Source organism: Littorina saxatilis, linkage group LG5, assembly GCF_037325665.1.
Source record: "Littorina saxatilis isolate snail1 linkage group LG5, US_GU_Lsax_2.0, whole genome shotgun sequence".
NCBI classification, from domain to species: domain Eukaryota; kingdom Metazoa; phylum Mollusca; class Gastropoda; order Littorinimorpha; family Littorinidae; genus Littorina; species Littorina saxatilis.
Genome location: NC_090249.1, coordinates 19,524,706 through 19,537,205, shown reverse-complemented (window position 1 = coordinate 19,537,205; position 12,500 = coordinate 19,524,706). Strand labels below are relative to the sequence as shown.

The 12,500-nt window shown below is 43.6% G+C and overlaps 1 protein-coding gene across 3 annotated transcripts in view; it reads right to left on the bottom strand.

Moving 5' to 3' along the window:
* Positions 1-5,564: 5,564 nt before the first annotated feature.
* LOC138966496 (uncharacterized) overlaps positions 5,565-12,500 on the bottom strand; it is a 105,971-nt gene continuing 99,035 nt past the window's right edge. For all 3 annotated transcript variants that reach the window (XM_070338765.1, XM_070338764.1, XM_070338763.1), the window contains exons 2-3: positions 10,939-11,221; positions 5,565-8,840 (exon numbers count right to left, since the gene is read on the bottom strand). In XM_070338765.1, coding sequence (XP_070194866.1) covers positions 8,337-8,840; positions 10,939-11,166 — 732 coding nt within the window. In that variant the 5' untranslated portion in view covers positions 11,167-11,221 and the 3' untranslated portion in view covers positions 5,565-8,336. The remainder of the gene's footprint in view (positions 8,841-10,938; positions 11,222-12,500) is intronic.

Genomic DNA, 12,500 nt, shown 5'->3' with positions numbered 1-12,500 from the left:
TTGTCTAGTTTGTAGCTTGGTTTGTTCATCATCATCATCATCATCATCATCATCATCATCATCATCATCGTCGTCATCGTCATCATCTTCCCCTGACTAGGACAGTCGTCGGGGGGAAGTGAGGGCAGAAACCCTTCTCCAGGCTATCCTGTTTGGGGTCGTTGATAGAACGCTTGTACTGTACGTTCCTTCAACCACAGAACTTTGCACTTTGATTAGTTGGACTGTGAAGATAGCTTGGAGTGTGCGGGTGTGGATAGGCCGGGGGAAATAGTTGAAGACAACAAGACATATCTGGAATGTCAAGACCTGCGAGTCTAAGGAACCGGTGCATACGCTGGCACTCTGCATCACTAGAAGATAGTTGCAGAACGGAAATAAACCTTTCCCCCTCCTCTCTGCCAAGTACTCTACTTGAATGTACTACTTTTCCCCTTTTTAATACGCCCCCGCCACAGCTACTACCAACGAGCGGCAAGGAATTAATCCCACGGTATAATCACCACGTACACTTACCCCAGTTCGTTGCTCCTAACAACTTAAGTGTATTCATCTGCATGCACTGAAGGATTCAAGTGTCGAGCTTTCACGAGAACATGCCCGTGCAAAGAGTCCCATCCATCTCGTGTGACAACTTGAACCTCGGGGTACGTTCTTTCTGCTTTTAAATATTACATCGCGCAAGTGCCTGATCTCTCTCTCTCTCTCTCTCTCTCTCTCTCTCTCTCTCTCTCTCTCTCTCTCTCTCTCTCTCTCTCTCTCTTTCTTTCTCTCTCTCTCTCTTTCTTTCTCTCTCTCTCTCTCTCTCTCTCTCTGTCTCGCTCTGTCTCTCTCTGTCTCCCTATGTCTGTCTGTCTGTCTGTCTGTCTGTGTCTGTCTCTCTCTCTCTCTCTCTCTCTCTCTCTCTCTCTCTCTCTCTCTCTCTCTCTCTTTGTGATGTCCACTTGAAAAAGTTGGACTCTCTCTATTATGCGTCGCTCAGCCAAACTCATCGTAAAGGATAATGCCTTAACAGATATGAAATTAAAAATGCTTAACTTTCTTCCACTGGAAAAGCATCTCAAGTTAAACAAACCCATTTTCATGCATAAATGGTATTACGGTAAAGTGCCGATTTACATTACATCATTATCCCCGAGTACGCTAGTACTAGGGCTCAGCAGACTTTAATTGTGTGTCTGTCTGTCTTTCTCCACTTAACAGCTTATTGCTGGGAAACTACTGGGCGCAGTTCGTTCAAAAGTTGATACACTAACTTGATAATAGGTCCGATTGATCGTATTAAAACTTCATAATGTTACCTGGGACCTAAATGCGAAATAAACCACAAAAACGACTTGGCCGTAGGAGGAGTTCACACCGGCGGGGCAACTACACGCAGCCATTGACCTGATAGAACAGCCGAACGCGTCACACAAAAATACGTCATGAGAAAGTTACACGCAAAGCGAAAGAGACTTTGACGTCATTTACTTTTGTTCGGAATTTTACGTCTGTTCCGAGCTTGTCAGTGAAGACCTGACGTGAGTAAGCTTACCCAAAACGTCCTTGTTCTCTATTCTCATTGCAGCTGTGAAATAATCAGTCTTGTGTCTCGGTCGTGTAGGTACAGAGTTTGCTTCTGCAATCATTGTGTTCGTGTTGATGACGGCTTCATAAGACAAAATAATAAGCGAATCTATCGCGAGGAAGACGTTTATGTACAAATCACCGAACCCAACCATTTTTTGGGGGTGCGTATCGCTGCATTTTTCTGAAGAATAAACTGCATGTGGTTAATTTCATCCGTTTAATGCTTGTCGAAACATATCTGATCACAGATGAGGTCGCAGTTTGTAGGTTGAATCTATGAATCGGCCAGAGATAGATCTGCATTTCTGGTCAGAAACCAACATTCACACCACAGACATTCCAAACATTAATATTTATTGAGCGAGCCAGTCTGAAGAGTACTCGGGTCCAGCGCGAGCGTTTTTTTTTTAATATATTTATATACAGGCAGTGAAATTGACAAGAAGAGCGGGGTAGTAGTTGCACTGAGAAGGATAGCACGCTTTTCTTTATCTCTATTCTTTTTAACTTTCTGAGCGTGTTTTTAATCCAAACATATCACATCTATATGTTTTTGGATTCATGAACCCACAAGGAATAAGACAAAATTGTTTTTAAATCGATTTCGGAAATTTTATTTTAATAATAATTTTTATATTTTTTTAATTTTCAGAGCTTGTTTTTAATCCGAACATAACATATTTATATGTTTTTGGAATCAGAAAATGATGAAGAATAAGATAAACGTAAATTTGGATCGTTTTAAGAACATTTATTTTTTTTTACAATTTTCAGATTTTTAATGACCAAAGTCATTAATTAATTTTTAAGCCACCAAGCTGAAATGCAGTACCGAAGTCCGGCCTTCGTCGAAGATTGCTGGGCCAAAATTTCAATCAATTTGATTGGAAAATGAGGGTGTGACAGCGCCGCCTCAACTTTTACAAAAAGCCGGATATGACGTCATCAAAGGTATTTATCGAAAAAAAGAAAAAACGTCCGGGGATATCATTCCCAGGAACTCTCATGTCAAATTTCATAAAGATCGGTTTAGTAGTTTGGTCTGAATCGCTCTACACACACACACAGACAGACAGACACACACACACACACACACACCACAACCCTCGTCTCGATTCCCCCCTCTACGTTAAAACATTTAGTCAAAACTTGACTAAATGTAAAAAGCGACAGTGCTAGAATTTTTCAAATAACATTTTAATTTCGTTAGAAGGATCTCATGATCCACGAGTTTTTTTGTGTTTTTTTTTAGGTCCAAGAAAACATTCCCAGAAATGTCTAACCATGGATCAGTTAATCTGGCAAGGGCAGCATTACATGAATGAGAGAGAGAAAGAGAGAGAGAGAGAGAGAGAGAGAGAGAGAGAGAGAGAGAGACAGAGAGAGAGAGACAGACAGAGAGAGAGAGAGAGAGAGAGAGAGAGAGAGAGAGAGAGAGACTCAGACTCAGACTCAGACTCAGAACTTTATTACAAAAGGATAAAGGTTTTAGGCAAAGCCTATTCTTCCAACCTGTCCTTTATACAACACATAAAGACAGACGCACATTAAAATATAAATTCAATCATATAAAATACAGAAATACATTGTATGGAATGCAACACAATGTGCATTTAAGGAATTACCTAAGGAGAACTCAAAAATTACAAAATTACATTGACATAGTTATACCTTTCATTTGGGAATAAAGTTGCTCTGATCAGCTACACATCCGTTAACACTAGTACAAAATGTTTAACAAAATAACAATCGAACAAGACATTTCATTCACGAATGATGTGTGAACGTGGCTGTCTCTTAAACATTTTCACTGAAGTTGCATTTCTTATCTGTTGGGGGAAGGAGTTCCAGAGAAACGCTCCCGAGAAGGCTAAGCTCGATTTGTAGAGGTCTATGCGAGGTATAGGAGGGATGATTTTTTGGGACCCATATCTTTTTGTGGCATGTTTAAAATGTGATTGCAAATATTTAGGACAGTCGTCATTTTGAATTTTATACATGAACACAGCCTTGTTTAACGTCAACTGATCTTTCAAGGGGAGGAAATTCAAGAGCTTTAGTTTATCATCCGTGGACCTATTCAAATCATGCAGAATAAGTTTTGCAGCTCGGCGATGCAGGGAATTGAGTCTTTTTAAATGAGCATCACTGCAAGAGAGAGAGAGAGAGAGAGAGAGAGAGAGAGAGAGAGAGAGAGAGAGAGAGAGAGAGAGAGAGAGAGAGAGAGAGAGAGAGAGAGAGAGAGAGAGAGAGAGAGAGAGAGAAGGGGGTTCAGGGCCGGATCTGGGGGGGGGGGGGTTCCTGGGTTCCGGAACCCCCCCACCCCCCCCGGCCATCCGATGTACCTCTCTGAAAAAAGAAAAAAAAAGGAAGTTTTTAAGCTCTTCCCCCAACTCCCTCAGTTTATTTGGTCTTCTAAAACTATTTCAAATTATGAACAACATCAAGTCGACAACGGCCTGCCCTCCCCGTTATAAGTCCATCATCAGAGTAATATTCAAAGTAAAGAGTCCTGTCAGACTTATTTACTAGGCATATATGTCTTTGGGATTATTCCACTGAACCACTATGGTAAATGAATATATGAAGTATTTTGTTACTGTTGAAAATGTGTAATTTTGATTCCCAATTGCTAGGAAAGACCAAACAAGTCGCGTAAGGCGTAATTACTACATTTAGTCAAGCTGTGGAACTCACAGAATGAAACTGAACGTAGTCCGCCGCTAGTGCAAAAGGCAGTGAAAGTGACGAGCCTGTTTGGCGCGGTAGCGTTTGTGCTGTGCTTCATAGCACGCTTTACTGTACCTCTCTTCGTTTTAACTTTCTGAGCGTGTTTTTAATCCAAACATATCATATCTATATGTTTTTGGAATCAGGAACCGACAAGAAATAATATGAAATAGTTTTTAAAACGATTTCGGAAATTTATTTTAATCATTATTTTTATATTTTTAATTTTCAGAGGTTGTTTTTAATATGAATATAACATATTTATATGTTTTTGGAATCAGAAAATGACGAAAAATAAGATGAATTTGTTTTTAAATCGTTTAATAAAAAAATAATTTTAATTACAAGTTTCCGATTTTTAATGACCAAACTCACTCATTAGTTTTTAAGCCACCAAGCTGAAATGCAATACCAAATCCCGGCCTTCGTCGAAGATTGCTTTGCCAAAATTTCAATCAATTTAATTGAAAAATTAGGGTGTGACAGTGCCGCCTCAACTTTTACAAAAAGCCGGATATGACGTCATCAAAGGTATTTATCAAAAAAATGAAAAAAACGTCCGGGGATATCATACCCAGGAACTCTCATGTCAAATTTCATAAAGATCGGTCCAGTAGTTTAGTCTGAATCGCTCTACACACACTCACAGACAGACAGACGGACAGACAGACAGACAGACACACAGACACACATACACCACGACCCTCGTCTCGATTCCCCCCTCTATGTTAAAACATTTAGTCAAAACTTGACTAAATGTAAAAATGACCTCACAAATGCAAACTTTTCTCGGCTTATGGGAGGCTTTGCCCCCCAGACCCCCCAGCGGGGCATTGCCCCTGCACCCCACCGGGGCCTAGGCGGCCCCTGGACCCCTGCCTTCAGTTGGAACCCCCCCCACCCCCCCCCTCAAACGAACTTGGTCCGGCCCTGGGGTTGGTGGTAATTTCAGCCATTCCATTTAGTGTAGTTCTGCCCCACAATGAAGCGATTCCAGGGAAGCAATCCGGCACGTGTCTGTGCAACAGTGGGCAGTTACTTCCCTTGTCTAGCACACAGAAAATCTGACGTTCTCCTTCTTTTGAAGAACACACACACACGCACGCACGCACGTACGCAATCACACATTCACGCACGCACACACACACACACACACACACACACACACGCACGCACACACACACACACTAACACACACACACTGAAACATTCGTGGGCAATACTTAGATTTTTGTCAAGCATTACCGCACACATTGAAACAATCAAATTTTGCTAAATTTTCATTTATTTTTGTCAAGAGGTCACTTTGTGTCCTTGTTGTAAAAACCTTATGGCTTATGTAACATGCAACACGGAAATACTCATTAATGACAGACTGACAGACATGCAAACAGAAAGACAGACAAGCAGACAAAAACACACGCGCGCGTGCACCCACACACACACATAACTTTTCCCGTTGTTGGCGCTGACATAGTAGCCCTGGTTTACAAAGTAATTTCTAACGACTATAGTCTTGGCAACATCTCTCTCTCTCGCTCTCTCTCTCTCTTTCAATCTCTCTCTCTCTCTCTCTCTCTCTCTCTCTTTCTCTCTCTCTCTCTCTCAGTCTGTCTCTCATGCTATCTCCCACCAATGTCTTTCTCTCATGCACTCTCTTCAGAAAGTCTCTCTCTCTCTCTCTCTGTTTCTCTCTCTCTCTCTCTCTCTCTCTCTCTCTCTCTCTCTCTCTCTCTCTCTCTCTCTCAGTATTTCTCTCTCAGTTTCTATCTCTCTTCATCTCAGTCTCGCTCATGCTCTCTCTGTCTCTCTGTCTGTCTGTCTGTCTGTCTGTCTGTCTGTCTGTCTGTCTCTCTCTCTCTCTCTCTCTCTCTCTCTCCCGCTCTCTAAGCCCATGTGATTGTTGAAGAGGTGTGTCGATGACTGTTTGCTCGGTGCTGGTACGACAACCGGCGTGAAGGATTTCAAACGGCAGGCAATGTTTCTGTGGCACTTGGTCTTTGAATGTCCACACCTTTTCCGTCCCGTCCGTAACTATCAGTGTAAATAACCATCAGAAACGGAGTATGTCTGCTTTACAATGGCAGCTGCAGCCCACAAATGCATAAGAAGAAGAAGAAGACAAAAAACATTGAACGCGAAGTGCTGACAATTCTTCAACATGCTTTCTTCTTCTATCAAACGTAATAGAGTTCGAATTTACTAGTACCGAATACTAGTATGGTCGACCACGGCGGTAGTTCCTCAGCTCCACAATAAGTTGGTAATGCAATATGTGGGTATTTTCTTGTGTGTCGTGTTTTTCATACGAACGAGATTCGCTTTGTCTCGCACATTCAAGCCTCGAAAATGTTGTCTCACATAGTGTGCCCCCCCCCCCCCCCCACATTAAAACCTCCACAAAACCACAAACGAGGTAAATGACAGAGGATGTGGGCAGAAAACCCAGGATCTTAAAAGAGAAGGAATCTTTAAATTGGAGGCCTTAAACGGGTAGTTTCCGTTGTAGTTTGGCTCTCTGCCAGATTATGGCCGAACCAGAGTAGCAGTAGCACACACCACTTGTCCCCCGATGTATTCAAAGAAGTATTCGCAATCTGACGATAAGGTTTCCTTTTGTAAGCGAAAATGACCACCGCAGCTCAGACAATTATCATCTGTTAGGCCTGTTTTTGTTCTCGTGTTTTTCTCGGTATCGACTGCAGAGCGAAAATACTTCCTGTTCTGTGGTCATCAGATTCATGTTGTATTCATGGAGATAGTCTTCTTAAAAAAAAGAAAAGATCAGACCAGCGACGAAAACGCGAAGGAAGACTTCTGTCAAAGGCGTTCAGGATCCCCGTTGTCATAGAAACACCAACAATATTACAACCGCACCCACCACATTCTCCGCAAAATACTCAGCTATGCATTGAATGGCATCCGTTATACCTCTTCGCCTGGCCAGAGCAATCACGTCTCTGGAAATACTCATGGATGCACTACCATGATCATATACACGTCCACCTCCGCCAGAAACATCATCTATCTACAATATAAGCTCCTTAGTGCCCATCCCTCTGGTCAGAGCTGCATTGTCCCTACAGTCAACATGGAGGTATGAAGAAGAAATTCCGGACGTTGTCATAAAAGCACCGCCAATATCAGATACAACCCTACTTCCTCTCCCAAATACTCAGCTATGCATCAAATGAGTTCCTTATTGCCCCTTCGTCAGGGCAGAGCCGCCATGTCCCTAGTTCTAAGTCGACATGAAGCTAAAGCGAGGTCTGAAGAAGAAATCCGGACGTTGTCCTGGAAGCACCACCAATATCACATACAACCCCACTTTCTCACCCAAATACTCAGCTATGCATCATACGAGTTCCTTACTACCCCTTCGCCTGGCCAAAGCAGGCATGTCCTTGGAAGTCCAGATGGAGCTAGTGCGATCGCGAGGCCTGAAGAAGAAATCCTGACGTTGTCATAGAAGCACCACCAATATCATATACAACCCAACTTCCTCTACCAAATACTGAGCTATGCATCATACGAGTTCCTTACTGCTCCTTCGCCTGGCCAAAGCAGGCATGTCCTTGGAAGTCCAGATGGAGCTAGTGCGATCGTGAGGCTTGAAGAAAAAATCCCGACGTTGTCATAGAAGTACCACCAATATCACATACAACCCAACTTCCTCTACCAAATACTCAGCTATGCATCATATGAGTTCCTTACTGCTCCTTCGCCCGGCCAGAGATGCCATGTTTCTAGAAGTCCTCATGAAGATAGTGCGAGGTCGGAAGCAGGCATCCGGACGTTGTCATAGAAGCAATAGCAATATCACATTTATACAACCCCACTTCCTCTCCCCGAAATACTCAGCTATGCATCATATGAGTTCCTTATTACTACCCCTTTGCCTGGCTAAATCAGGCATGTCCCAGGAAATCCAGATGGAGCTAGTGCGATCGTGAGGTCTGAAGAAGACATCCGGACGTTGTCATAGAAGCACCAACAATATCACATGCAACACCACTGCCTCTCCCACATATGCATCATATGAGTTCCTTACTGCCTCTTCGCCTGGCCAGAGCTGCCATGTCTCTAGAAGTCCTCATGGAACTAGTGCGAGGTCTGCAGAAGAACTCCTCAGCGAATGTGTCGGCGTCCTCCTCCTCCTCGCTCTCCTCATGAAGCATCGTCACTGAGGAAGAAGGACGCACCACGTATGTGTCCATAGGAAAGTCGCTGTTGTCGTGGCTGCTGTGGCGGCTACTGCTGCTGTTGTTGTTGTTGTCGGTGTTTATATAGGAGCTCACTGCCTCTATCCTACTGTCCAGTTCAGTGTCCGTCTCCTCAATGATGGCGTCACCGTTCGGGATAGGGTGGTGGGTAGAAGACGTTGAATTGCTGCTGGTGGTGGAGGTGTTGGTGGTGGCGGTAGCGGCGGGGGAGATTGACGATGGGGTGGTTGACTTAGGTTTCTGGAGGGATTTGATGGAGTGCTGGATGTTGAAGAACTGACGCTTGAGAAGGATGTCGTGCTGCCTCAGCATGATCTGGGAATACACACAGGCATACATTTTATGTTAACAATACTGAACCAGGTTTTAACTAGTAAATGTCCTTATGGCGAGAAAAAAAGAAACATACAATTCCACTAGTATGAAGAATAAAGTAGGAACAGATCAAGTCTATAGGTTTTAACTCATAAATGTCCTTATGGTGTGCAAAAAGAAACATAAATTCTAAAATTGACGAATAAAGTACAAGCAGATCAAGTTAATTACGTTTTCTCTCTGTGTGCACTTTTGACTTTTACAGACTAAATGTTGCAGTTTTACATAACCGTGATCATGAAGAAACGACAAGAAACACACATTACAATAAAATAAACTAAACTAAATTTAAATAAAAACCTCGCAGAAGGTAATCATGGATATAAGCCAGTTGTTTTTTCTGCCAGTCCTTCAGTCATTACCAACAGTGCACCCTGTACCTAACCCCCCTCCCCTACCCCCATAAAAAAAACCACACACACACAAACCCAACAACTTTTTTTTTAACTCTCCATTTCGCTGCTTCGGCCTTCCCTTATGTCAGGACTTCCTTTTAATGTACAAGTACATTTACGAGCGTGCTTTGTGTGTGTCTGTAATCTTGAAAGAATACCTGGGAAGTTTTACTGAGCGTACAAATGACTTCTGGATGTTAATGTCAAACCTTCTCCAGCAAAAAGTAAAAATTCGAATCCGCTTTTGGTCAATTTGAAAGCATGATTTTCTTGTTCTATTTTTGTTTCTGTAGTAGTGACTGAATGGGTATTTTTATGGTGTTTTCACAAGTGTTTCTATATTGTTCTGTATTTAAAAAGGCCCAAGAATAGAAAACAAATATTTACTAAGAAACGACACTAACTACGCGCATGAAGACGTTTTTTCTTGGTCCTTTCTTTTAAATAGAAATCGCTGACATCAAAAGCGTCATGTTCAATAACAACAAAATCCATCCCTTCTTCTGCAAGCCTCTCGATGAACTGACAAAGAATTTTGAGAACTAAGTTTGTCTCGGTGACTTCGTCATACCGGCAGAATAAAATTACTCGAAAGATCCCCGCCAGGCTGTGCATGTGTCGGTATAGTATGTTATTAGTCTTTTTTTGGTTTCACTTCCTGAAGCACCCTCTTTGCCAGTACTGAATGTGTGTATATAAGGTTTTAATGTTCAGTGTTTGTATTTGTATATTTACATCCATACGTATGTGGTAACTCGGTGAATGTTCGGTTTGTGTATTGTGGGGATAATGTTTTAGACCAATATGGATGGTTATGAGGGGGTGGAAGTTTTATTTAACTGTAGTCATTGGATTTGAATCGTGTTGTACATCGCCGTGAGCTCTGGCGAGAAGGGGCGATTCATAATTTGTTTGTTTGTTTGTTTAACGCCCAGCCGACCACGAAGGGCCATATCAGGGCGGTGCTGCTTTGACATTTAACGTGCGCCACACGCAAGACAGAAGTCGCAGCACAGGCTTCATGTCTCACCCAGTCACATTATTCTGACACCGGACCAACCAGTCCTAGCACTAACCCCATAATGCCAGACGCCAGGCGGAGCAGCCACTAGATTGCCAATTTTAAAGTCTTAGGTATGACCCGGCCGGGGTTCGAACCCACGACTCGACCTCCCGATCACGGGGCGGACGCCTTACCACTAGGCCAACCGTGCCGGTGGCGATTCATAAGTGTTCCTTATTATCTATAATCATTAAAACAAAAACAATTATAAACAAGAAATTCCTCCGAGGTAGGAAAGACACCCCCGTCAAAGGGAAATAACCTTCTCAGTTGGTGGCAGTGACTGAGTGAGAATGGTTATTTCCCTTTGACCATTAAGATGTCCCTGTATAAGTCCTTGTATAATTTTAATCCACCAATAACTCCCTAACCGTGTGTTTGACTGGTCCCAATTTTTGTAAGGACCGTCTCAGGAATGTATAGAACCTGTTCACCAAGTTTGGTGACGATCGGTCCGTTCATTCTTGAGATCTATATGCGAACACAAACAAACACACAAACAAACAAACACATCGAGCGAAACCTATACACACCCCTATACCGGGGGTGTAAAAAAATATTTAAAAAATCAAACACCCACCAGTTCCTGCTTGACCCACATCATGGCGCTCATGAGGTCATCCAGACGGTCCGACAAGGAGTCACCGAGGGCGCTGCTCCCGGGCTGGATGCTGATCTTGCGCACGCGCGTGGGGATGCCGTTGGTGCCCATGGCGGCTTTCTCGTAGCGTCTCGGCAGCTTGACGTGACCGGGGAGACTGGAGTGACGTAATGGAATCACCCCCGTCTTCATCTCCCGCTCATCCATGGCGGGAGCAACGCTCGTGCTCGCGCGCAAGGTTGTCGTCGTCTCGTCGCATGCGCTGTGGAACAAAAGATCAAACATATTAAAGTTAGATTTAAACGTTTTTTCAGTTATATATTTGTTTCCTGTTCTTCTTGAGGGTATTGTGTCAAGGTAATGAAATCTGGACAAGCGCTTATATGCACGCATTTTACATGCCTTCACAGACGGAGTTACGGACGGATAGACAGACACAGCAACTGACTCGCTTCCTGTCAGTCTGTGTGTATCTTTCTGTCTTTCTGTCTGTCTGTCTGTCTGTCCGTCTGCCTGTCTCAGTGTGTGTGTGTATGTCTTACGGTCTCCCCATCTGTCTGTCCGTCGGTCTGTCTGTCTGTCCGTTTGTCTGTCTGTCCCTCAGTCTGTCCGTCTGTCTGTCTCTCTGTCTTATCGATGTCTGTCTGTCTTTCTCTCACCCCCCCCCCCCCTTCCTCTCTCTCCCCACCCCTCTCTCCCCTCCTCTGTCTGTCTGTCTGTCTGTCTGTCTGTCTGTCTGTCTGTCTCTCTCTGTCTCTGTCTCTCTGTCTCTGTCTCTCTCTCTCTCTCTCTCTCTCTCTCTCTCTCTCTCTCTCTCCCCACGACATATCCTTCTCGAGGTCCCAGGGTAAGTAAAGGTTATGGTTAAGTCGTTCGCAGAAATGTGCTAACATGAGTTGCGACGTCGGGTTGTGGGAAGTAAGAAGTGTTAACTAATAAAATATGTAGCACCTGAAATTAATCGCTCTGTTCCATGCGATAACCCCAACGCTTACCAAACAACCTCGAGCTCCACTGATCCTTCCCTTTCCATACCCCTCTGCCCCCACCCCCCACATACCACATCCCCTACCGCATGGGTCTTATCTACCCCACCCTTTCAATTTTAATTGGAACCATCACTCTTAAAATATGTGCTGCATGCAAGTTAAAGGAGCATGCTGTTCTGTGTATTTCATTTATCTGTATTCCTCGGTGGCGCTCTCCTGACTTTTTCTTTTCTTTGCTGTTTCTTAGGCCATCCACAAACTACAGAGCAAAAGCAAGACATGTAAAATCATGACAGAAAGACGGAAGGAAGGAAGGAAGGAACGAAAGAACGAAGATGGAGAGAAAACATGAGAGAGAGAGAGAGAGAGAGGGAGAGAGAGAGAGAGAGAGAGAGAGAGAGAGAGAGAGAGAGAGAGAGAGAGAGAGAGAGAGAGAGAGAGAGAGAGAGAGAGAGAGAGAGAGAGAGGGAGAGAGAGGGAGAGAGAGAGAGAGAGGGAGAGAGAGAGAGAGGGGGAGAGAGAGAGAGAGAGGGGGGGGGGAGAGAGAGAGGG